The following is a 26,752-nucleotide window of genomic DNA, read 5'->3' on the forward strand; positions in this document are numbered from 1 at the left end:
CACTAAACTGGCTCCCGGGGGGACCCCGCATTTAATGTGTGACGCTGGACCTCATTTACCCCCGGGGAGGCTCAGAGCCGGGATTTCTCAGGGGGAAGCCTGGCTCTGCCGCTTGCTGGTTCCCAGGTCTCGGCCAAGCCCGCTGAGCTCTCTGAGCCTCGCCTCTCCGTCTGCCGAGCGGAGACACTCACACACTCCCTGCGGGGTTGTGTCAGGAGAAGACAAGAACGAATGTCCACTAGATGCTGCCCACGGAGCGGCAGACAGAAAAAGCCTCGCCCAGCACACTCTGCTCCCCCGCCTCTCTCCCCACGTAAACTTTTGGGGGAATACTCTAAACTTCACGAAAGGCAGGAGCTAAAGAGAAAATAATTGCCTGGCTCCTTGGGGGCCCGGGCTTGGGGTCGTAATTTAATGAATTAGGGGAGTTCAGGGCTCTGAGCCTCGCTGCTGCTTTTTAAGATGAGATTCCATCTCTGAAGGGCCATCTATAGGCCGGGTTCACTGACACCCGCAGGAGGCAGCATGTTCCAGGAGGTGGAGGGAACAGGAAGGAGCAGAGCGACAGGAGGTGAAATGGGGGCTTCCTTCTGGCTCTCCCGAATCTTCCCGAGGCTGGGGTGCAGACAACTTCGCTGCTGGTACCCCAAGCCCCTGGGGAACAAAAGTTTGGTTTTGCTTAAAGGGCCCCCAAATCCTCTTTGAGCACCTGCACGTGACGGTGCTGTGCCGGGTGTTTGACACGGGGTCTGGTTCAAACCTCGCAGAGCCCTACAGGAGGAAGCGCGCCACCCCCCACTCCGGGCCTAGGAGGGCGGGGGCCTAGGGAGGTGAAGGCCGAGCACCAGGCCCAGGCTGGCGATTCTTCCAGACCTGGGGTGTCTTTGTCTGCCGGGTGCAACTCCGAGCCTGGAGAACGGACAGTGACCCTCATGTCCCAGGGTCTCAGGCAGGGCCACCCATCAAGATCTCTGATGGGACCTTCCCTTTGCTGAGCAGACCCCAGGCTGGACCTGGGGGAGGTCGTCCAGTTACGGGCAGGAGGGCGTGCTGCCACGGTAACCAGTGCCGTCTCCAGGTGGGCCCTGGCACCCCCTCCTCCTCCCCGTTGGCACCCCAGCTTCTGCCTCTGAGGAGGGGACGAGATAGCCAAATAGGAGTAACAAAGGAAGGCGTCTCTTTCTCAGCTTGTGACTGTCAGCAGCCTCGGTCCAGAAAAAATAGGCCCCCTGGGGCTGGGGTAGGGGAGGCAGCGGACGGGGCCCTGAGCCCTGCCTACTCAAGGCATGTTTGGCGGATGGAGTGGATGGAGAACCCCCAGAGAGGGTTTAGGAGCCTAAGAACCGAAACAACCCGCCCTCTCCCTGCTCCCACCTCCAGCTAAAGCAAGGAGGGGGCAAGAGCCCCGTGTTTCCAGCTGAGCACAGTGGGGGAGCGGGCCAAGCGGGCCTCGTGGCATTCCCCCCACCCCTAGAACAGATGCCTGAGCTGGAGAGGACGGGCAGAGCTGGAGGAAGGACACCTGGGCGGATGCAAGGACACTGTGGGACGCTGGGGGCCAGAGACGCCGAGGGAAGGGCGACAGGTCAGTGGACGCCAGCAAGGTAGACGGCAGCCCTGAGGACTGGGCAGCCCCTACGTGTCCATCCTGTCCTGCCCAGTGCTAAGCTCCGAAGATCTGTGTCCTTCCGAAATTCACATGCTGAGATCCTAGCCCCCATGCTATGGTGAGGCCTTGCGAGGTGACTAGGTCATGAGGACGGAGCCCCCTGATGGGATCAGTGCCTTTATAAGAAGAGACACAAGAGCTTGCTTCCCTCTCGGCCATGTGAGGACACAGCGAGAAGGTAGCCATCTACACACCAGGAAGAGGGCCCTCACCAGAACGCAACCACGTGGGCACCCTGATCTCAGACCTCCGGCCTCCAGAACTGGGAGAAACGAATGTTTGTTGTTTAGGGCCCCAGTCTGTGGCATGCTTGTTCCAGCAGCCTGAACGGACTAAGACACTCAGACACAACCTTGAGGAAGGGGCACAGGAACCCAGCTGACAGGGGCTCCATTCCCATCACCCATCCCCCCACCCAGGGCGAGAAGAAGAAGAAATCAGTGGGAGGTGGTTACTGACCCTGAGTGACCAGCTGTGGGTGCAAGCAAGCACCCTGCTCCTCATAGGACAGGAGCTCAGATGGACCCGACTCCAAACCCCAGCCTGCCGCCCCCAGGCGTGACCTCGACCAGCTCTGACCACTCGGATCCTCAGTCTCCTCCTTGATAAAGTGGGCTGTTGGGAGGATGAAGTGAGTTAACTCGTGGAAAGTGCTGGCCAGGGAAGGGCTCTGTGAGTCTGGCCACCATCACCCCTTCCAGTAAATAAACGAATGGCAGCCGACCCCCGACCCCAGCCCACAGCCTGTCCACCCTCCCTCAGATGTCCTTGGCTAGCGGGAGCCCCTCCCAACAGCAGGGGCCAGAGAACATGAGCCACCTGGGGTCTCCAGAGATGTTTCTGGGAGGCCTCACCTCGCAGGAATGCCAGCCTCTCTGCCGGCCTCGGTGCCCCCAGGACCCGTCCCTCTCTGCTCTGGCACAGCCCATCTAGGCCCGTGAGTATCCTCCCCAGCCGGCGAGCAGCCCTCCTGGGCTCCACGCCAGGGCCCAGAGCCTCCCTCAGGAGTTCCATCTGCGTCCTCTGAAAGGACAGTCAGCGCCCGTACAACCCACTTCCTGCCAGCTGCCAGCGGGCGCAGCTGCCACCAGCGCCATGAGGGTCTCGGTGCCCCCCCAGGGCTTTTCCCCAAGGCCCGGGCCTCAGGTCTTCATGGCCGAGTCACTGGGCTGTTGAAACAAAGGGGCTGCGATGGACACGGCCGCCTGGGGCTCTGCTGCTCAGTCTAGTCCACACACAGCTGCAGGTCCGTCTTCCTGAAGCACGTGGATCCTGCTCTGACCCCTCCAGCTCCCCATCGGCTACAGAACCAAGTGTGAATGACGTCCTGTCCAGTACCCCGCCGCTGCTCCCCTCGGGACGCCCACTCCAGCCAGCCCGGAGCCCTCTTGGTTTCTTAAAGACATCACAGGTTTTCTCACTGCCTTATATCTGCACACTGAAGATCGGCCTTCCGGGGACAAGAGGGACTGACTCATCGGGGGCCTGGTACGTGCCCGACCGTGGGCTGCTGCCCACATGCCTGCCAGCGCCGCACAGCACACATTCCTCCCCGCTTCTCACGGGGGTCGTGGTCGCTGTGGCTGTCTGTGTGCAGAATCCGCTGCCAGCTTTAGATCCCAGCTCTGCTGAGCTAAGTGACTTACATAAAAGTCTGAGCTAGAACGAGCATCCTTGGGCAAGACTTGCCAGCTCTTTGAGGCTCGGTTTTCTCATCTGGAAAAGGGGATGATGACAGTGCCTTCCCCGTGGGAGGACCATCTGAGTCAGTTACAGCAAGCACACAGAATGCCTGCCCTCGGTGGGGCAGGAAGGGGTCCCTGTCAGTGTCCCCTCCAAGGCCGTAGGGCTGGACAGTGGCAGAGGTAAGGTTAGAAACCAGGGCTCCCTGACATCAGGGTCCACCCTCTCGACAGCTGCCCACACGAGGACCAGGCTCCTATCATGGGGGACACCCTGGCTGCTCTCACGTCTTGACCGGCCTGGTCCTCCATTTCTCCCCAGGACTCCAGCCTCGCCTGGGTCACGGCAGGAGGTGCTCAATAAATATCTGTGGGATGAAATGGCAGAGCCGGGTTTTTGTTGTTTGTGGCAAGAATGGTGAGGGGTCCCCCAGATCATAAAAACAGGGGTGTTCTTGGAAAGCTGAACTGTAAAATCATGCGAAATGAGTCAGAGCAGATGCAAAGTCACCTTAAAAGGAGAGAATGGAAGCTCATAAACGCCCATGGCCTTTCAAAAGGCCTCGGGGAGAAAAGACACCATGGCCCAGGGGGACGTATGTCCAGGCCTAGGAGCACATCCTTAGAGGGACGGAACGAATCAGGCCAATGGCACCATTAACTCTCTCCCCAGTCTCATTCCAGGCTACCAAATGACCTTCGGATTATAAATGTTTATTGACGAACAAATGAACAAATGAATGAATGAATGAGTGAACCTGACTCTCCAGACAACTCCACTAAAGGGGGAGGATATGACATTGTTTCATCCATTCATCCAATCCTTCAGCCTGCACATAGTTCTATTTCTCATAGGAAATTAATAAATGAACGTTCAGGTTTATACATCAGTCCTGTGAATTTGGTCATTGTAAGTCAGCCTGTCCAATCCCAGTGAACATTTCTGTCCCAGTTTCAGAGCCTGTAAGACTGGTGAGCAGCCCATGGAGGCTGGGCTCTCATTGCTGTGATGTCCTCTCTGCAGACAGCCGACCAGCCCACCTGGGTGATACCTTCTGCCTCCAACACCCTGGAACTTTGTTCTCAGTCCTGACTCACTCAACACACAGGGACTGTGCCAGGCTCCTGAACAAGGCGCTGACCTCTTTACTCATCCCTGCTCCTGCTCTGAAGAGGCCTGAACCCCTCAGGCAGAGACGAGCACTGGACTGGGAGTCTGGGACTCCGGATTCCAATTCCAGCTCTGAATCAAGTCACCGTGTGGCCCTGAGCAGACCCCTTGGCCTCCAGGTCTCCACCTCCATGGCCGTGTGGTGCTCTGGGCCAGGGGACATCTAGGACTCTCTGAAGGCTGAGGAGGAAAAGACGGGACAGAGCAGGTCCCCTGGCAGAGGCCGGGCTCAGGGGCCGAGAAGGGAGGAGCAGAGTTGGTGCGGAGCCCAGACAGCAGGAGCCTGGAGAAGGCCGGCTGCATCTCCAGCACAAGCGGCATCTGCCCTCACACAGCAGGAGCCCAGCTAGTCTGGGGGGCGTTGCTGGCTGGTCCCCAGGAACGAGGTTGCGAGCTCAAGTGTGAGTGTGCATGTGCATGCACGTGTACATGTGAGTATGTGTGTGCGCATGCGTGTGGGCAGGCTCGGCTGAGCACCCATGGGTGCTGCGCACACAGACTCCAGGCACTGCTGTTCAGAGCCAGGCAGAGACCTTTACCAGACCTGGGTCAGAACTGGCATCCATCACCCCAAACTACCTGGGGGCTGTGTGACCTTGAGTGAGCCTCCCAACCTCTCTGAGCCTGTTTCCTCTTTTGTTGACCGTTAGGAGAGGAGATCCTTATTCATTCAGTTCATTATTTCATTCAATCAACAGTATTCTGAGCAGCTTCTCCATACCAGGCACCAGGGAGACAGAGATGGTTATGGAGCAGCTCCAGCCCCAACAGAGAGGCTGACAAACTCCCCCAACAGTAGGGGGAAAATGCCCCCTGTGTGCCACGTCGCGCATGCCCATGTGGCCGGGAGGACAGAGCGGGGTGTAGCCAGCTCTGAGGTCCGTGGGACTCAGGGCAGACCCCCTGGGCAAAGTCACACTTGCACTGTGCCCTGAGGATGGACAGGAGGCCGTGGGGCAGAGAAGAACCCTGCCAGAGGCAGCAGCACGTGCTGAGGCCCGAGGCAAGCAGGAGGGAGCCGTCTGGTGAAACGACACTGCCGGGCTTTCGGACACTCAGTGAAGGTCGTTGTCAGTGCGTCTGTCTCCAGTATTATGCTGTGAACTCTTTAAGAGCGAGGACGGCGGGGTCGCCTCCCCACACCAGCCCCGAGCACAGACCCTGGCACACAGGAGTGCAGGGCGTGCCCGGGTGAGGTCAGTGGACAGAGGGAGCCAGGGACGGTTCAGGTCAGGCAGGTGGACGGGCGGGTCAGGTGCCGTGGACCCTGCAGGAAGAGGGCCAGGGCTGTCTGGGGAATCTACCTGTGGGACCCCGGGAGCCAGGAAGGTGGCCGCATACTCGGCCAGCGCCGCGTCGTTCACCATGCTCTGCGCCGTCTCGGAGAGCAGGCGATCCAGCGCCCCGTGTCTGTGCAGCTCCCGCAGCAGGCGCGTGATCACGTGGTTTCTCTCCCGGCACTTCTGGACCAGAGAAGCCAGCTTGGCCTGAAAGGTGGGAGCGAAGACATAGCCAGGTGGGTGCATGGATGCAGGGCTCCCCCAGGGGCCGAGGGCTGAGCTGGGGGCTGGGGCGACGGCTCCCTGCTCTGCATCTCCCAGCACCGCCTCAGCTCGACCACCTCGGCTCGGCCACCTCCCTGTGACCCCTCCCTCCACTCGGCATCCGGAGGCAGCTCTGAAAACAAGGGGCCACACTGCTGCTCGCCCCAGTGGCTCCCCACTGCCCTCAGATGGGGCCCAGCCTCGGGCAGCAGAAGGTCAAGAGCGTGGACTTGGCCTCCGCCGCTGACCAGCTCTGTGACCAAGCTCCTCTCTGCACCTCAACTTGCTCATCTGTGCAGTGGGCATTGTTAAGGGCCCAAGACAAGAGGAGACGGTGCCGGCACAGCCCTCACACCGGCCAGCCCACGCAGGCCCTCAGACGATGCCGGCCATGACTGCCAGCTGGGTACAGCAGACTCTCAGGCTCGTCCCTGCACCTCTCCTGCCCCGTCCCAAGGACCCTCCTTCTCACTCCTCCTGTTTCAGCCACACGGGCCCATTCCCCACCTCCAACACCCTGGAACTTCCTCATCACTCCTTTGTGTCTCCTACACGTCCAAGTCCAGAAAAGCCTTCGTTAGATCTGTGCAGAGGCCACCCCGGCATCACCTCCCTGGGCAGGCCTCCCTGATGCTCAGGGCTGATGTCCCTCTGTGCCCAGACTTCTGGCTTCCCTCTATCCCAGCATGTGATTTTTATATTTGTGGGTCTGTCTCCCACATCAGCTGGGAGCGTCTCAAGGTCAAGGCTGACCCTCCCCTGGATCCCTGGCACTGTCACTGTGCCATCGCTGGGCACAGCATGGCCCTTGGGAGGTGTAATTATATGAATGACGCGAGTGAGTGACGCACTTGCCATGAAATGACCTCCCATGTGTGCGCATGTCTGGAGGGGGTGACAGACTCTTGTCATCCTGCAGGTGGCCCTGGGCTGGCTGCTTCCCCCCGTGTGCCCTCCTGCTCTGTCGGAGGAGGGGGTGATGGTCCCTTCCTGCCGGGACTACCTTCCCAGCTCGTCCCAGAGGCTTAGCGATGCTCACATGTCGGTTTCCAGTGGTGCCTGGTGCCCAGGAACGGCAGGTGGGCAGGACGGGAGGGGGTCTGACTGGGAGGCTGGGGCACCCAGCACATCTGGGTGGGGCTCCCCAGACCCCCTGGATCACACTGCCCCAAAACGTCGGGGCCTCATCCCCCCAGCCAGCATTAGATGAACACGTCCTACGTGTGGCTCCCTCCTGAGGAGAAGGCCATTGTTAATGGTGACAATGACTCTACTGGGCTCTTTATAAATCTTACGTCACGAGAGACAGTGTGGCTGAGGCGAAGGTCACAGCCTTGGGCATCAGACAGAGCTGGGCTCAATTCTTGGCCCTGCGACTGAGTAGCTCTGTGGGACTATGGTCAAGTCACTGCATTTTTCTGAGCCTCAGTTTCCCCATCTGTGAAGTGGGGCTCCTGTTCCCCTTACTGACGTGTTGTTGTGGAACTTAAAACAAAATACGTGTGGAGTGCCTGGCCCGTGGCAGGCATTCAGTAGACGGCAGCCATCATGTCATGAGTCCTCACAAAGCCTTCCCTGCCAGGCTAGGAATCCCATTTGTTGATGAGGAAATTGAGGCCTAAGAGGTGAAAGGTCGCCCCGAGGAGCGGCTGGACACACCCAGGTCACCGTGGCCGCTCCCCGTCCGGTCCCATCTCGTCTGGGCCAGGCCTCGCCTCATGTGAACGACGTGGTGCCGGTGCTGTGTTTTCACTTTTATCTCGCATTTGTAACGCACTTTACAGTTTACAAGGGACTATGGTCCTCTTTTAAGCAAATGCTGCCATCGAGGGAGGAGCACGAAAGGCTCGTGTGCGCCAGAGCGTCCCAGTTCCCTCTCTGTCCACCGACAGCGTCCGGGGCGCCGCGGAACAGGCCGGGGGAGCAGCCCAGCGGATTCACCACGACTTCATCTCACAGACACAAACCTGAGGCTCAGGCAGCCGCGGGATTCCGGGCTTAGGGATGGTGTGGCTCACGGCCCCGATTTCACAAGTGAGGAAACTGAGGCTGCGGAGGGGGCGGGACTCGGTGGGCCTGGGATCCTGAGGCTTGACCGTGTCCGTCTAACTCCCAGCCCAGGGCCCTCCCCCTCTACCCGGCCGGGGGATAGAAAGAAAGGGCAGGCCCTGCAGGCCCACATCCCAAATCCAGGCGCCATATGTGGGAGTGAACATGTCATCTCAACCAAACTACGCGTCCAACTAGCGACGAACATATCAGCCCCGCGGGCCAGTCACGCCAGGCCTGGGAACTGGTCCCAAAGAAACGTCTAGATATGCAGGGAGAACTTTCTAATAAAAAATTTGCAGTGTGGTGTTTTTATACAATACTGTAAAAGAGAGAGAGAGAGAGGGAGGGAGAGTGGACAGACAGACTGGGGCACCAGCAAGTGGGTGGTGGAATCGCATGCTTTGTACTCCAGCACGAACAGCAGCTTCAAAGGTTGGTCAAGATGGGACAGCCCTTCCAGGTGACACTCTCAAGAGGAAAGCAGGACACCGACATGTGGAGACACATGTGACAACATACTGGAAGAAAATACATAGATTCAAATGGGGATCTGGGGTGCTTTTTGTCTCTTTCATTCTTCTTTTCAGTATTTTTATACAATAGAGATGGATTACACCTGTAATGGGAAAAACACGGAGGTTTTTTTTGAAAGAGACATTTCATATTGATTTCACAAACATATTACCTTCAGAGGAGTCACAGCCAAATTTGCTTCGTGTTGCTTTTTCTGAAGTTCTTCAAGCTGAAAGAGAACCACATTTTTGATAACCCTGAGCCATCGTTTGCACAGCTCGGTGCTTCCCCAGAGAGGTTGGCCCTTGTCTCCTCTCTCCTCCCACAGGGAGTTCTCAGCGCCGGGAACAGGGGCCTTCCCCATCACCTGCTTGGCAGGGTCAGGGCAGGAAGGATGCTGTGAGCACCGGAGGATGAGCTCTGCCGGACTGCCCTTGCCAGGCTGGCTCGGTCGCCTCTGCCTTCAGGAAGGAAGCCTTCCGGGATTGCCCACACACGTGTGGCGGAGTTTTTTGGTGTGGTGTCAAACCTATGGGTCCCCAGGCCAGACACCCTGGGTCCTAATCCAGCCCAGACACTCACTGGATCTGTGACCTGTGCAAGTCGCTTCTCTCTCTGCCTCAGGTTTCCCTTCTGGAAAGTGGGGTAATATTCCTGCCCACCAGATGCTGAGGATTGTAATGAGGATTCAGTGAAATGATTCCTGTAAAGTGCTTAGAACAAGGCCTGGCATCCAGTCAACACTCAACGGACATAAACTATCATTACCGTCAGGGTCGGAGGCGCCAAGCGCGTGAGCGAAGCCACCGTGGACCTTCCAGCCTGGCCCAGTGCCCAGCTGAGTACCACGGAGCGGTCCCCACTGATGCTCCGCGGAGCAGAACTGCCCAGCCGAGTCCTGCCTGAATCCTGAGCCACCAAATCCTGAGATATAATCCGGTGGGTGTCCTCTGAGTTCCTCCCACTCTCCTGCTCCCTCTGTAGGCAGCACACGAAAGCTACACAGACAAACGCCTTCTTCCTCTCGTCCAACCTCCTCTGATCTCTAACACCTCTTTCAGCCCTACATACCCGTGATCAGAATGCATATGTGTGTATATCTACATAGGAAACTATGCATACCAAATGTTTTGTCATTTAATTTAAAATCATGATGTTATTTCCTTATCAACTCATACAAACTGATTGCATTCTTTTAAAATCTTGCATATTATTTCATTATGTGGCTGAAAGATGATTTATTTAACCAATCTTTGTTTATGAAAATTTATAGTTCCTGTTCCTTTGCTTTAGAAACAAGGCTTCAATGAACATTTCTATATATCTATTTTGGCATACCTTTCTGAATATATTCAAAGAGTAAGATGCCAGCTCCAAGCAGACTGTCTTATATTTGAAGCCACGCCATAATATCTGCAGGCTTGGAGTAAATCCTCTCTCCGCTTCCGTTTAGGAAAGATCGTGAATATATTGCTGTGAACTGTGTCCTGGGGCATTTGCAATTAAAAAACAAATAAGAAGAAAGTGAAAAGAACAGAATGGGAGAAAGTATTTGCGAGTCGTATATCTAATAAGGGATTTGTATCTAGAATGTACAGCAAACTCTGACAACACGACAACAAAAAACAAGCAACCCAACTACAGAATGGATTAAGAATCTGAATAGACATTTCTCCAAAGAAGATATATGAATTGCCAACAAGCACATGAAAAGATGCTTGACGTCATTAGCCACTAGAGAAATGCAAATCAAAGCCACAGCGAGATTCCACTTCATCCTCGCTGGGGTGGGTATCATCAAAAAGACAGAGAACAGCGAGCGTTGGCAAGGACGTGGAGAAGCTGCACCTTCATCCTCTGCTGGTGCGAATGTGAAAGGGAGCCATGGAGACAGACCCTAAAGTAACTGATTAAAATGCTCAATAATTACATTCTAAGAATTTCATCCTAGAACTAGAAACTATAAAAAAAATCAAATGGAAATTCTAGGACTGCAAAAGACAGTAACTGCAGTTAAGAACTGAAATAATGGGTTTAAGATCAAATTAGACTCAGCTGAAGAGCATCATGTAACTGAAAGACAGAAATAGCCAAGCTGAAGCACAGAGAGAAAAAAAGAATAAAAATGATAAAAAGCAGACTTAAAATATATTGGATGTGGTAAAAAAAAAAAAGGCCCCACATGTGTAATTGGAGCTATATTTTTCGTAGATCAGTGACAGACGGGAGGAAAAGTCATAACACCTCCATGCTGGCTGAGGACACAGTGAGAAATACTCCCTCATTCACTGCAGTGGCTTCAGAAGTGGGTGCCAACACTTTGGAAAGCAAATTTGCAATATGTATGAAGAATCAACCATATCCTCACCCTTCGAATCAGTAATCCCAGTTCTCTGAACTATTATATATAAACAGGAATATATCAATTAATTGAAATAACTACAGATCCAAGAATAAGGGAATGGGGATCACACCCACCCAACACATGACTTCACAGCCAAAAGCAGAATGGACACAAAGGCCAGGAAGCAACAAGGACAAAAGATATAAATCTCTATGTATCTCATCCTCGATCACACAGAAAATGCACGGGGAAGGAGTCAGAAATCACATGAAAATGGGGATGGTGTATTTTTCATCCATCAGCTTGTCAAAAAAATGTAAAGTGTGGTATCACTCAGGGCAACAAGTGGGCAAACAAGCAGATCCCTTTCTTTCTGGTGAGTGTATAAATGATGCAACCATTTTGGAGGGCAATTTGCCATTATCTATCAGAGTTAATTACGTATGTATCTTTTGACCCAGTAATTCTGGTTTTTTTGTGTGTGTGTGAGGAAAATCAGCCCTGAGATAACATCTGTGCCAATCTTCCTCTATTTTACGTAGGATACGGCCACAGCATGGCTTGATAAACAGTGCTAGGTCCACGCGTGGGATCCTAACCTGTGAAGCTCAGGCCGCTGGAGCAGGGTGCACGAACTTAACCACCATGCTACCGGGCCGGCTCCGATCTAGTAATTCTTTTGCTAGGACTTTTCCCTTTGCATATGCGGCAGAAACATATCCCAAGACAGAGGTGTAGAAAGGTCCACTGAAGCCTTGATTGTAATAAAGCAAAGAAACAGAAACAATTTCGATTTCCATAAATGAACAATTGGTTAAGTCAGTTACGATTCGGCCTCATGAAGAAATAATATGCAAGATTTTAAAAGAATGAGGTCAGCTTGTATGTGTTGATATGGAAATATCACCAAGATTTTTTATTAGATGGTAAAACCAGGATGCAGAATATTTTTATTTGGTATAATTTCATGTACGTACACACACGCGTACACTGACTGTGGGTAGATTGGGTTGAAAAAAATACTGGGGTCAGAAGGGTTGGGGTTGAGGAGGAGGAATGACTATTTTTAAAAAATTGAGATAATTATAGATTTACAGACAGTCATAAGAAACAATACAGAGAGATCACGCGTATACCTTGCCCGGCTTCCCCCAGTAGGAACTTTTTGTGAAACTACAGTATATTACAACCACAGAATGTCGATTATATTGACCTTGATACGATCTACCAATTTTATTCAGACTTCTCCAGTTTCACTTGTTCTTATTTATGTGTGTGCGTGCGTGCACATGCGTGTGCATGCCCTAAGTTCCATGCGAATTTATCATCTATGTAGGTTCACGTCTCCATCACCTCTGACAAGATGCTCAACAGTTTCGGCTCCACGAAGACCTCTCTTGTTGCCCCTTTATCATCACACCCACTTCACTCCTACAGAGGAAGGACTTTCATCTATGTAACATTTGAAAAACGCTTTGACTTTCTAAACAACCATATACCTGTATTAATATGTTCTGACTTAACCGAGGTCAGCTGGATGGAGGAATTAAAGGCTTGTTTTTCTTCCCTGCACTGTTCTGTGCTTTAGAAATCTAGTAAATCCCAGCAGACTGCTGGAAACGGTCAGCGGGGTCTTGCCTGATTCTTTTTCTGCTCTCAGGACTTCCTGGAGCGGGGGGAGCATCCGTTTACAGGCGGGTAAGGCAGTGCGGCCCACCTACCTGGCCCGTGAGCTCGGCCCGAAGGTGGACGGCCTCATGCAGAGACGCCTGCAGCCCGCGGTGCGCGGAGCCCTGGTCCCTGAGCTGGCACCGCAGCGTCCGCACCTGGTGATGGAGCTGCCTGACCTGCAGCCTGAGGGCCTCCTCGGAAGTCTCAGCCTCCGGGTCCTGGAGCTGTGGACATAACAGATGTGAACAAAACTCCTGTGTTATCTTGCAAGTAATTTGCCTTAGCAAACAAACAATACCCGTTTGCCTTCTTAATCTTTTTTCCTGCTTACATTTTTCTCACGGTAAAAAAATTTTAGAAAATTAAGAGAAATCACCCCAAATCTTATTGGCCAGCATAATCATCGTTATTATTCATAGATTTTCTCCCGGCCTTTCTACCGTGCCCTTAGGCATGTGCACACGTGAGCGTGTGGCCTGTGCTGGGTTTCTTGTGGGTGAGAGGAAGTCTAGGAAATCACTGAATAATATTCTAGAATATTATTTTAAAAATATGCAAATGGCATGGCATTCCAGAGTCTGTTCTAATAGACGTCAGTCACCATTATACTGAAACACAGCATGATGAATGAAATTTAATGTTCAAATCCAGTTATGAGGGTATTATTCCATTAAAGCTTCACATAAAACAGAAGATACTGCATTTTCCCAAACAGCTTTCTTAAATCAGTACAGAAGAGCCGGTGGGATATGAGTGGGCTTCATGTCGACGCCCACAGGGAATTCCTGGGAGGCAGAAGGTGAGGGGAAGAGGCTGACGCAGCCGATTTAGTGGGAAGTGTGGTTGACTGACAGCAATGCTGCTGCCCCCAATGGTGCTGGAGTCTATAAATTTTTATTTTTTAATAACTTAAATACATACGCAGAGGCATGTGTATATATATATATATATATATATATACATATACACACACATATATACCTTTTCTCTATGATATTTAATATACCATACCCATCTTTTGTCTCCTGCTTTGCCCCCTTGACCCCACATCAGGGGCATTTTTCCATATCATTAAACAATGTTGAAAGCACCGTCGTTAGGACACACGTAGCATTCCATGGCATGCGGAACGCTCAGATTATTCCAACATTTGGCTGCGATAATTGAGGCTGGATAAAGACCCTTGATAAAGACACGTGACGCACCTGATTCTTTCCCTGAGATCATCAAAGGGGGACTCTCTGGGTCAAGGGCCTGAGCACCTATCAGCTCTGGACCCGCCCGGTTCAAGGGGCCTACCAAGGAGCGGCATTGCCAACAGGAAGAGTTCCACGGTGACGAGTCAAAGCCCAGAAACTCAGAGACTTCCTCCCTGTGGGGCAGTCTACCTGTCACTCACGGCAGCCCCCCTGGGAGTTTAAGGCCCGCAGAGATCATGGCTTCCACGTGCTTCTGACCTGGTGTGAGCAGGTGGGAGGAGGAGGCCGAGCTATCCCGTTGGAGAGGAGAGAGAAGACGGAGGGGGTGGGAGGGCAGAGCCAACGTGACTCTGTGGCTGATGAGGCATCCTCCTCGTTAGCAAAGAATATGAGAGCAGAACAGGATTTTTTTAATGAACAGAAATGTACAGAGCGTGGGCCCGCAATTGACAGGCTGGGCCCTGTCAAGAACAGATGGGTGCTCCGAATGGTTCCGTAAAACCCAGCTCCGAGACTTGCAAAACAACTTGGCCTTTCAGGGAAGTGTGGCGCCTGTGCTGCCTCCCTCCTCTGCAAAGGTGGGGACAAGGGCTTCGTCCCAAGGGTCCTAAGACAGCGCCCACAGTGGGTTCTGAGAGAATGAAAGTGTGGGTGGGGACCGGCCCCATCTGCCACATGGGACTGCACCGCACAGCGGCCCCTGTGAATGGCCCCAAGACTCACTTGCTCCCTAACAGACATTAGGAGCATGTGCTCCAGCCACACTGTCCTTCGGCTGGGAGCCATGGTGCACACGGCCCTGGGGAGGTCTGTCTGGTGGGGGAGATTGACACAGAAACAGGTCATTCAACACAGGGTGGTGAGGGGAAGCCAGGAGGCTGCAGGAGACTCAAGGAGGCACTAACCCAGAGACACCATCACCACCCAGCGGTGTGCTGGAGGATGGGTAAAAATGGCTCTCCAGGCTGAGCACGGGGTACAGGAATTCGTAGCATTTGCCGATTTCCATGGTGTAAATGCTCCCACCACGGCCAACTGCAAGCCACCAAAATGGCACGACTGAGTCAGACTTGGGGAGAGACGTGCATAAGCCACCTCTACACTGAACCAGTGGGGGGGATTGGGAGGAGGGCCCCCAAAATGAGACCTTGAGGATGAGAGGCCGTTCCCAGGAGAGAGCTGGGGTGGAGGGAGGGGTGAATCAAGGATGCAGGAGTATTGGGGGAAACGTAACAGCAACAGCTGAAGCTCCTGAGGGCCGGATTATAACCCACCAAGAGGAATTCGGATTTCACACCAAGTGCAATAGGAAGATACAGAACACTTACAAGCCAAATAAAAACACGATCAGGTTTGTGACTTAGGATGTCGGACAGGGGAAGCTTTCTCTGCCTCCTGTCCATCAAAAAATCCCACTGATTCCAACTCTAGCTTTTGTCTGGAATCTTCTCTTCTTTCAATTCGAAATTTCTCCACTCCACTCTATGTATTGTCTCTGGGTGGTATGACTACACAATCCTCTCGACTCCTTTTCCAGTATTCACCTGCCCCTTTTCCTCCCAGCAGACAGTGATCTTTTTACAATGGAAATTTAACCACATTGTTCTCCCACTTAAAACCCTCCAACACCTTCCCACTGCTTTCCCACAGGCCTTCTGAGAGCTGCCCCATGACGACTTTTCCAACCTCATCTCACACCGCGCCCCTTCTTTGCCCACCACGACCCAGCCACTCTGGCTCCTTTCTGGTTTTTCAACAAGGCAGGCTCATTCCCGCCTCGGGGCCTATCACTTGCTTCCCCCTCTGCCTGTATTTCTTTTCATCCATTGCTCCTTTTGACCCTTGAAAATCTCAGCTCAATATTCACCTCCTCAGAGTTTCAGTTCCTATGAGGTCTGACGAGCTTGGATCAGACAAATATAAGATCTGGGGGAAGATAAGTACATCAAAGCAATTCTTTGCAGACATTGAATGGCAGCCAATGCAGGGCTACAATCCTTGAGAAAAAGGACACACGACAAGGTGAGCTCCACATTCTCCCTGGATTTCTCTCTGGAACATTTTCCAAACCATGGTTCAGAAGTAGAGCTCCCATTGAATGTGGTGGTCCCGCTGGTGAAGGAATCAGAGGCTGGAATTCAGAGATGCTATGACAGCTGGGGTTTGTGGGACGAAGTAACAGAGAGGAGAGAGCTGCAGAGAAGAAATTCAGACAGCTTCCTAATAATACTCCTTGGGTCCTTGGCTGAATCACAAGCTAGGCAGGACAGTGCAAGACTCAGACCTACCAGAGGACAGCAGCTGGGAAGTCAGATGCTAAAGAGATTTCAGAGGTCCAGCACTGCTACGAAGATGGCAGAGTTCTGACTGAGCCAAAGCACAGAGTCCGTGGTGAAGGCTCCGGGAACTCAGCTGATGCCACTGAAAGGCTGTGCCCCGGGAGCAAGGACCACACTTCAGCAACAAGATCGAGACCTGGGATCAAAACTGAGTACACCTGCACGGGAATAGCAAGATCTGCTGGTCATTCCACAACCTGCCAGATGAAAACTCGCCCAGGATTCTTTAGAGGAGAACAATATCAGGAACCTCTACCAACAGATCCTACGGAACGTCCAACACAAACATTCTTAAAAATTACTAGACACACAAAGAAGCAGGAACACAGGACTTAACCAAGAAATAAACTAGGCAATAGAAACAGACTGAGAGATGATCCAGATATTGCAGTAAGCAGATAAGACCTTAAAATAACTCTGATTATATATATATATTTAAAAATATAGGCAATATAGACAAAACGGAGGAAAAGATGGAATATTTCAACAGAGAATCAGAATCTCTTTCAAAAGATAAAATGGGCATTCTAGAACTAGAAAATACAATAATTCTGAAATTAAGAACTCGTTGGATGGATTTATCAGAAGATAGGCACAGCAGAACACAGAATCAGTGAACGAAAGACAGGTCAGTAGAAGACCCAAACTGATGCACAAAGAGGAAAAAAAGGAGAAACTAGAACAGTTTCCAAAGATGTGGAATGTCGTCAAAAAATCTGAATTTCTAGGCGAGGAGAGAAAAATAGAACAAAATATTGAAGGAAATAACGACCAAGAATTTTCCAAATCTCATAAAAGACATGAATCTAGAATTTCAAGAAGCACAGAGGAAACGAAGAGGATGAACACACATAAAACCCCACAAGGTGCGTCACACTCAAGCTGCCCGGACCCAAAGACACAAAGGAGGTCTTAAAAGTAATCAGAGATAAAATGACAGCTCTTTCAGAAAAAAAAGACAGAAACAACCAATTTCTGAACAGAAACAACGTCACAAAGTAGAAAATGGAATGAGAGCTTTAAAGTGCCAAAAGAGGAGGAATATCTGCCTGCCTAAATTTCTGAATCCAGAGGGAAAAAAAAATCTTTTAAAAGTGGAGGTAACTGTTTTCATGAAAAGAAATATGAGAGAACTCATCACCAGCAGGCTCTCACTACAAGAAATAACAAAGGTCTTCAGGCAGAAGTCAAACTTCCTAGAAGTGGAAGAAAAAGCAAAGAGCACAAGAACACGCAGAGATACGGGTAAACATAAAAGATCCCTGATCGTTTAAAACAACGATAATAGCAGCGCCTTGTAAGGTACATTACACACAGAAGCAACACACACGACAAAAATAAACAATAACGAGAAGAAAGGGAATAAACAGAATTAAACTTTGAAAAGATTTTTGCATTATTTGGGACATGGGAAAGTGCTAAGTAAGGTAAATTTTAATAATTAATAGATACATTTTGAAATTTCTAGGGTAACCACTAAAAGAATGATACTAAAATATATAACAAAATAAGCTGATAGAAAAGAAAACGACTAATAGAAAATAGTTTATTAGTACCCAAAAAAGGGCAGGAAAGGAGAAATAAAGAAATAGCAAGAAGGTAGACATCAAGCCAAGTATATCATTACGTGTATGAAACGTAAATGGACCAGACACGCCACCTACAAAGCAGAGGTCGTCAAATATAGAGATATGGGTACAGTGAAAGCAGAAAGAAGGACGGTATAAAAAGCTGTACACGTGAAAATACTAATGAAGGGAAACTGACGTGCCTCCTTTAAGACATGCACTCCTTGTTTCATTGCACTTTGCTCTACTATGTTTCACAGATACCGAGTTTTTTACAAGACCCTCCACCAGCAAAAAGATTATGACTCGCTGGAGCCTCAGGTGACGGTCAGCATTTTTTAGCAGTAAAGCATTTTTTAACTGAGGTACATCCATTGTTTTTTAAGACATAATGCTATTGCACACTGAGTAGACTACACTACAGTGTAAACATAACTTTCACATGCACTGGGAAACCAAAAAATTCATGTGACTCGTTTTACGTGATATTCATGTTATTTTGGTGGTCTGGAACCAAACCCACAACGTCTCCAAGGTACGCCTGCATCAGACAAAGCAGACTTTAGGGCAAGAAGTGTGAGTGATAATGAGAGATATTTCATCACGATAGAGGAGTCAATCCAGCAGGAATACATAATAATGCTAAATCTGCATGTATTCACGTATAATTTCAAAGTATATGAATCAAAACTGACACAACAAAAAGAAGAAATAAACATACTCAGAGTTGGAGATTTCAAAAGACATCTTGGAAAATGACAAAACAAATAGACAACACATCAGCAAAGATATAAAAGATCTGATTAGCACAATTAACCAGCTTGGCCTAATTAACACTCAACAATCACAGAGTATTCATTCTTTACAATGGCACATAGGATATTTACCAAAAGTGACCATAACATGGTCAATAAAACATATCTCAACAAATCTCCAAAGATTAAAATAGTATGGTGTATGTTTTCTGGCAACAACGAAATAAAACTAGAAATCAATAACAAAAATTCCACAGATGCTTGGAAATTCAGCGACACCCTTCTAAATAACCCATGGGTCAAGGAGGAAATCACAACGGCAATTAGAAACGACTCTGAACAGAAGAGACACAAAAAGAAGAACATATCAAACGTGTGGGATGCAGCCGAAACAGCGCTGAGAGAGAAACGCACGGATTTAAACGCACAGATCACAAAAGAAGAACAGCTGAAAGTCAATGATCCAAGCTTTCCACACAAGAAGCAAGAAAAAGAACAGCCAATTCAACCAAAAGGAAGTAGGAGAAACGAAACAATGAAGATATAAACGGAAACCAATGGAATAAAATACAGACATACAATAAAGAAAATCAACAAAAGCAAAACAAGATCCTGTGAAATGACTGATAAAATTGTCGAGAGAGGGAGGGAGAGAAGGAGAGACAGAGACAGAAGGGTATGGATGAGCACGAAGGCCTCAGCAATACACATCCCACAGACATTCACACCAGCGTAAGAATATCACCAGCATCTCGTCCTAGGAGCCCTGAAAGTCGAGTGCTGTCCACAGATGAGGAAATGACTCAGAGAGGTCCGTGTCTCGGCCCAAAGTCACATTTGTAGTGAGAGCAGAGCTGGATTTCAACCCTGTTTGACGGAGTTCTGAAGCCTGCTGCTCTTTCCGTTGCAGCTTTCAGGACCCAAGGTGCAGAACAGCAATGTGGGCTGCTTGAAAAACTCCTCGATCTGAAAATACAAGCTCTGCCCTTAAAGGGTGAACCCCTGCTCCAGGTTCCACCAGATACCAGTTGGAACAGCCTAAGTAGAGGGGCAGGCTCCTGTCTTACGTCACAGGTAAGAATGGAGACTCTGGAGCCACCCAGGTAGGAGTCTCAGCGCCAGCCCTCCCAGCTGCTGGACTGTGGGCAAGTCACTGGACTTCTCTGCGCCTGTGTTTTCTCATCTGGGGAGTGGGGATGGAGACAGTACCTCCCTGCTAGGGCTGCTGGAGGATTACATGAGTAAAGGGAGCGGTTGGCCCTGTAGAAAGTTAGCAGGGGGATGATGAAGCAGCTGTGCAATCAACCTACCTGGGGGCCATTGCTCGGGGACCTCAGAGCTGGCCCTTGGTCTGCAGAACACCACGGTCTTTTCTCCTCCTGTTCCGGAAGTGCTTCTCTCACCCCCGCTCCATCGGTGTTTTCTTGCAGGCCGCTGGATCTCTCGGCGTTTCCCCAGACCAGGGGTGCAGCAGTAGAATCAGCACGGCACCCGGAATTCTCCATGCCCGAGGACGGTCCCGTCCGCTCTCCAGCCAGACCCACTTCCTCCTCCAAGGGCAGCCCGTGCAGTCCTGTGATCAGTGGCCCTGGAAGCTGAGTTACCTGCACCTCCCTTTCTACAGCAGTCTCCTTGTCCACCGCCATCTTGCATTTTCCTTGGAGGGGCTCCTGGGCCCTCACCAAGCGCCCCACATCGGTGCTCCTCCCCTTTGTGACTTCCCTCTCCAGGACTTGGATCCTGTGTAGAAGGTGCTCATTCTCCCTCCTTAAGGCCCGGATCATGTCTTCTATCCCCAACACTACGTCCTTTATCAGCTCTTTGTAACTGACCCCAAGCTGGGAAATCAGCGCCTTGAGCTCCCGGTTTTCCCGTGTGACGTGCTCCGTCACGCCTTTGGATGCTCTAAAGCTCTCAGACAGGGCTTTCCCGAGCTGTTCCACACGCACTTTCAGTTTCTCGTTTTCTTCCTCGAGCTCGGAAATTTTGCCGTAACTTTTCCCGTTGCAGTCTTCGAGGTCAGAAATGACCTGCAAACACTGGTCCAGCTCCCTCTTTAAGTGAGCGATGTCTTCCAACAGTGTGCTGTTATCCCGCTCGAGCGCGGATATGTTTTTCACAGTTCGCTCCCTGTCTTTTTCAAGGGCACGCAGCTTTTTACGGCCCCTCTCTTGGTCTCTCTGAAGTGCGATGTTGTCATGTAAAACTCTGCTTCTCTCTTTCTTCAGCCCAGCAATGAGCTGATGAAACCTTCTCCTCACTCTCTCGAGGGCTGTCGGGCGCTCAGAGAGCCAGGTCTGACCCAGCTCAGAGGGCCCCCCGGGGCGCGGACCCACGTCGTCCGAATCAGGCACTGTGCCCGGAAGAACTTGGCCGGCTCCCAGGGCCTCGGTCTCTCCCAGCTCAACATCCTCGCTGCTCTCAGTGGGATGTGCTTCCATGGCAGAACAAAGATCCAAACTCTGGTTTGCCAAAGCCTGCTGAGCACAGGCATTCTCCTGGCAGCTGGGCCACCTGTGAGCAAAGCTCCAGTTTTCTCCTGCCAACGTGGGAACTTTCTGCCGACGACCCTCGCTCCCAAGCTTCAGGATGGAGAGCTGCCGGAAACAAGCTTCCACCTCCTTTTCGAATTCCTCTATGGTGAGCGCAGACCTGCCCTGCCCTGTGCTCGGAGCCTGTGAGTGGCTGGTGGGTTCGGCCCCCTCGGGCGATAAGGCCAATCTCAGAGACAGTGGCAAACCTCCCTCTTTCACAAAGAGAAGCACTTCGTTGGCCTCACATTCCTCAGAACTAGGCTCCTCCAGGAAACCCCTGCAGCCCGGGCTGGACCCTTCCTGATGGAACGCCTTCTGCTCCTCCTCCTCTTGCCCTTGGTCCCCGGGGCTCTCCTCCTGCAGCAGCCGAGCACTTCCAGACCACACGTGGTTTTCCTCCGGGCCCTGAACTCTCCCGACGGCTCGGCCCTGCTCTGCAAGATGCTGAGCGCCTGCTGGAGACAGGCCTTTGGTGTCGTGAGCCCTGAAGCAGGTGGCTGGGGAGGCCTCTTCCTCCTCCTCTAAGGAAAACCCCCCTGGGAGGCCCCAGACACGCCCTGCCCCCGTCCCCCTCCTGCTCAGGGACTCGGGACCATCTGTTGACCCTGCAGTCTCCTCCTGCAGAGGAGGTGGTGCAAGCTCCTGCCCAGGCCAGGGGCGGGAGGCAGCGACCCGGGCTTCTGCAGCCGTGTGCCCGCCCTGCACACCCTCCAGGGCTCCCACCCTGTCCTCCAGGCTCAGGTTCTCACGGCCTTCCTGACTTGGCTGGCGCTTGTCACCGAGGTCTTCCTCCTTCCTGTCCCAAGTCCTCCTCACCTCCTGCTCCTCAGTTCCCCACTCTGGGGCTCCTCCTCCCTCCTTCTGAGAGCCTTTTAGACCCCTGGGGCCTCTCCTGGGTAATGGGGGATTTGAAACATGGGGGGACTCCCGGCAGAGGGGGGCATCGCGGCCCCTTGCCTGGCGATGGTCCTGGCAGGACTGTCCTCCGGCTCTGGGGGCAGGTGGGGGCCTCACGTCCAGCACCTGCTGGCCTTGGAGTTCTCCCGGGGCGGCCTCCCAGGGCAGCGGTGGTGGTGGCAGGGGAGCTGGGTCCCTGGCCAGTCCCCAGGGAGGGAGTGTGGATGTCTGCACCAGGAGAAAGGACTCCTGGGCCGGCACGGCTGCTGGCTTCTGCTCTGAAACCCAGGCCAGCTCCACAGAGAGGAGTGAGCCATCCACGTTCTGCCCTGGGGGGCAGCCACAGATGAGGAGAAGAGGCTGTGCATCCACTCTGGGCTCAGGCGGAGTAAGCTGGGGAAGAGAAGAGAAGAGAAGCTGTGAAGCAGCCCCTTCCTCCACTCTGACCTCATCTCCTGATATTCTCGGTGCCTCCTCACCCAGCCATACAGGCCTTCATAACATGCCAAGCCTAGTACCACCCCAGGACCTTTGCACCTGCTCTTCCCTCTGCCCAGAATATCTCAGCCCTAGATGCCCTCATGGCTCACTCTCTTGCTTCATTCACATCCCAATTCAAACGTTACTTCCTCAAGATGACCCTTGACACCTACCACTGCTCTCTGTCTATTGGCCCCACTTTATTTCCCTCCACAGCGCCCACCACTCTCTCACATCACATATTTAGGTGTGTATTGTCCAAGTGCGCCTACGGCCCCACGCTGTCCTATGCCGTACCCACAGGCCACATGGGGCTTTCCAAACTTAAAGCAACTACATAAAAGTTAGAATTCAGTTCTGCAGCCACCCAGCCAATTTCAAGCGCTCAGAAGCCACCTGTGGTTCACGGCTGCTATATCGGACAGCACAGCAGAACGTGTCCAACATTGCGGAAGGTTCTAGTGGACAGCACTGGGGTGGACTCCTCCCCGAGGGCAGGGACACTGGGCCTAGAATGATGCCAGGCACACGGGAGGTGTGTCATAGATATTTTTATATTCACTTACTGGAGGCGTTTATCCAGAGAGGGGGACTAGCCCAGCTCACAGGACAGGCCCCTGCTGGGCTGGGGTCCGGGCCTGCTGAAGGGAGGGGCGCCTGGGAGACGAAGTTGGCTTCACCCCCAGGCTTGCTGTGGGCCCTCACACGACCCTGGTCCCACCCCAGCCCCACACCGTGCCCAGCGTCATGGCCTGGTCTTCACCTGGCGGGTCAACCCACCCAGCCCGCCCTTTCACTGCCCGTCCCTGTCGTCCTGTCTGTCTAACTCCATCCCTCTGTGGGGTCCAGGTTCTCCAGCTCTCTCCTCCCTCTGGTGTGAGCGGCACACCACGCAGGGGCTCGGAGCAGGACGCGAATGAACACAGAAGCGAAGAGGGCCCCTCTAGGGCTAGAACCACAGACCCACACCAGGGCTGGTGGCCTTAGCTCTGGTCCGAGCGCATCTCTGTTCTTTAGTGACAGGAGAACGGAAGCTGAGAAAGGCTGTGCCTTGCTGCGGCCTCAGGGGGAGCCACCGCAGGGCCGGTTGGAACCCAGCTCCTGTCCACAGGGGATAGCGTGGCGCAGAGTGTGGACCATGGACACGGGAGCTCCGGGTCCTGCTCCCGGGCTGTGTGGCCTTGGAAGTCACAGCAGCTCTTGGAGTCCCGTCTTCCCCTCTCTAGAACAGGGTCACGGCTCCCGCCTCACAGGCGGTGGGGAGGTGTCACGGGATAAAGTGTGCTACGTGGCAGCCAGGCCAGGCACACAGCGAGGCCTCTTCCCGCCCACTCCCCACCATGTCTCAGGGCATTCTATTCCGTCTCCTCAAATCTCCCTCTCAGCCATTTCCAGAAAGTTCTTCCAAACCCAGAGCTTCTTTACCCCTTTCTCCCACCTACTGTGTGGTAACCACACTGTGCAACACACACAGTAGGGCTGATCAGACTCAGATGGTGCCCTGGGCGCGCAGAAAGCCTCTGGCCTCACCTGTGCACGGTCACGTCCTGCAAGCACCCCCAGGAGCTCGGCCGTGGTCTCCAGGCCTGACACCGAATCAGAGGGGCCCCGTCCAGCCCCGATGCAGACCCAGGCGCAGGGACCCTCAGGGGGCTGGCCTGGGAAGGGACAGAACCCCAACAGTTAAAAGACCTTCCTAGAACTTTCCCACAATCACCACCAGCGGGTGTACCACCTGCTGTTAGGATGAGAGAGGACTTCCCGCTGACTCAAGGCCTTTGAGCCCCTCCAGGCAGCCGGGTGCTCACGTCACCCGCCAGGGGAGGAAACTGAGGCTCAGAGATGGGAAATGACCATCCACTGACGGGCAGTGGAACCGGGTCTGGAAGCCACCTCTGCTGACCAATGGACTCACACAGGTGACTAAATCCAGGACACTTCCCTCAGCCTGGCACCGTCATGGTCACACAGGGTCACAATCCCCGCCCCACAGTCGGCATGTGGCCAAGGGAGCTGGCACCCAGGCTTCACCCCCGGGCAAGCGCCGATTCCCTTCTCCAGGACAAGTTTGACCTTGTTTGGCTGGTCAGCTCTGCTCCTCAGAAATGGGACAGAGGGGGACGTCAGCCTTGCTGGTCAGCAGCACCGCTGGGTATAATGACCCCTCATCCGCAAACCGCATTTGACCTTGGAGGACTAAACAGACCACAGACACCCAGGTGGACACTGCAGCCTGGGGCTCCTGAGTGCAGTGAGCTGTGTGCAGGGACCCTGGAAGCCATGCTGAGACTGTTCAGAGACACTGGTTCCCACTAGGGACGAGTTAGGGACGAAGGGTTCTAGGCCCAGCAGCTCCTGGAGCCACCCCTTCTCACCCCTGGGCTGTCACCGGGGTGGGTGGGGATAGACGAACACCTGGACATCACACGGTCTTCTGCGGAGACGGCTCCCCTGGAGGACACCTGCGGGCACCCTTCTGAGGGCTGAAGGAGGGAACTGAAACGTCCAGCTGAGCCTCAGTCGAGGACATTGTCACGGGCATTGTGGACTCGGATCCCACTTTTTGTGTGACTCTGAGTAAGCGACACTCTCTCTCTGAGCCTCAGCTTCCTGTCTGCAGAGCGGGGCAACCACCCCCTGCGTCATCAGAATGGCATCAGCGAGGTAGCCCGACAGTGGGCATCCACGCAGTGTCCACCTCGTGCCCCATGCACCACGGCCCCACACACCTGCTGAGGCCCTGGGTCCAGGGGCCCCGTGGGAGCGGAGGGTGGTGTGCCGGCCATGGCTTCTGCAGGCATCTGGTGCCTTCTCCCCCGGCAGGGGCTGAGGTCCGTCCTGAACACGGCCTGGGGCCTCCTTGAGGAAGACACAAGACGTGGAGAGAGCATGAGTGTCCTTGGCTGAGTTGTTCACTCGGAGACCGTTCCCGCCCCCCGGGCCCTCCCAACAACCCCAGCAGCAAGTCGGATGCCCTCCCCAGGCGAGGAGAGCAGAGGGCACACGGCCTGGCAGCACAGTCCTGGTCCTGCAGGACAAACGGTCTCCTATTAGCACTGAGGCCACACTCAAAGGACAACAAAGAGCTTGTCTGTGCAGCCAGGGTGCCTCTGGGCTCCCCAAGGCGGCACGAAAGGCTCCCAGTCTCCTTTCCTCCCTACCCAGAAGTTCCCTCTGTGTCCCACCAAGGGAGGTGGGCGCCTGCCCAGGGGCTCTGGGCAGTCCTCCTCACCTGTCAACAAGCCCCAAATGCTACAGCCTGGTGTCCTTGGTCGCCTCCCCCCATCGGCCTCTCCCCAAAAGGCAAGCTGGGTGTGCAGCAATGAGCTCCTCCAGGCGGGCCCTTCCCTGCAGAGTATCAGTCAGAGGCCGCCTTCACGGCTGCTGCTGCAGTGGAGCTGCGGGGCTGGCCCAGCAGCTCGGCTCTCACCACCGTCCACACGGGGCTGGGGACGGGCCCGAGCAGCTCGGCTCTCACCCCTGTCCACGCGGGGCTGGGGACGGGCCCTCCAGGTTCCCACTGCCCCGGCTACTTCTAACTGGGTGCTGTTTGCTTCCCACCTGCTCCCCCACCAGACCGTGAGGTCCTTCAGGAGGGGACTAGGCGTTGTTCAGTCTGCACTCTCACAGTGGCCTGGCACACAGTGGGTGCTTAATAAATGCTTGATAGCTGGATGGACAGACAGAACCTGCAGAAAGGCAGATGTTCCAGAATGACTACTGCACTTATGCAAACATTTATCAGGATCCTACTACGTGTGAGGTGCCCTTCCAGGTGAGGGGGAAGGGACGTGGACAGGTGATGCCCCGTCTACCCCTACCTGTCCCCAGTTCCTCACCTGCTCTCAGCAGACCCGGCCCTGACTCCTAGTTGGGCCTCCCGTTTCCCCTCCCATCCTGCTTACAGCCTCCAGGGAGACCCCTCTAACTGCACACTCTGAATTGCAAGCCTGCCCTCGGCTCCGCTCAGGCCACAGATCGGTTCCAATATTGGAATCAGGCACTGGGGGCTGTCCACAGGCTGCCACGGCCACCCAACACTCCCCACCCCGGCTTCCGCCACGGCGGCCACCTTCCCTCCCTGAGGCCCCCATCAGTCCTGGCTCTGGCCTGCCTCGGCACCTCTGCATACGCTGTTCCTTCTGCCTGTCCAGCACGTCCTCCTGGGAAGGGTATTCGTCACCTGCTGCTCACTGGGCAGAGCCCCCACTGCGTCTTACCCTCGGCCCCTCCCTTCCGCAGCCCCTTGGCATCTAGCGATTGCACGGCAGGAAAACGGATCAGGGGTTCTCCTGTCCGCAGCCCTCCCAGGCTCCCCACTGCCCCAAAAGATA

The 26,752-nt window shown here is 53.5% G+C and overlaps 1 protein-coding gene across 6 annotated transcripts in view; it reads right to left on the reverse strand.

Annotated features, from left to right (window-relative positions):
* The window catches only part of C3H4orf50 (chromosome 3 C4orf50 homolog), a 122,565-nt gene that overhangs the window by 72,754 nt on the left and 23,059 nt on the right, over positions 1-26,752 (reverse strand). For all 6 annotated transcript variants that reach the window (XM_070262732.1, XM_070262730.1, XM_070262731.1 and 3 more), the window contains 6 exons: positions 25,148-25,277; positions 23,949-24,076; positions 19,818-22,331; positions 12,697-12,870; positions 8,804-8,860; positions 5,827-6,009 (listed from right to left, as the gene is read on the reverse strand). In XM_070262732.1, the coding sequence (XP_070118833.1) occupies positions 5,827-6,009; positions 8,804-8,860; positions 12,697-12,870; positions 19,818-22,331; positions 23,949-24,076; positions 25,148-25,277 (3,186 nt within the window). The remainder of the gene's footprint in view (positions 1-5,826; positions 6,010-8,803; positions 8,861-12,696; positions 12,871-19,817; positions 22,332-23,948; positions 24,077-25,147; positions 25,278-26,752) is intronic.

The sequence above is a fragment of the Equus caballus genome, chromosome 3 (genome assembly GCF_041296265.1).
Source record: "Equus caballus isolate H_3958 breed thoroughbred chromosome 3, TB-T2T, whole genome shotgun sequence".
NCBI classification, from domain to species: Eukaryota; Metazoa; Chordata; class Mammalia; order Perissodactyla; family Equidae; genus Equus; species Equus caballus.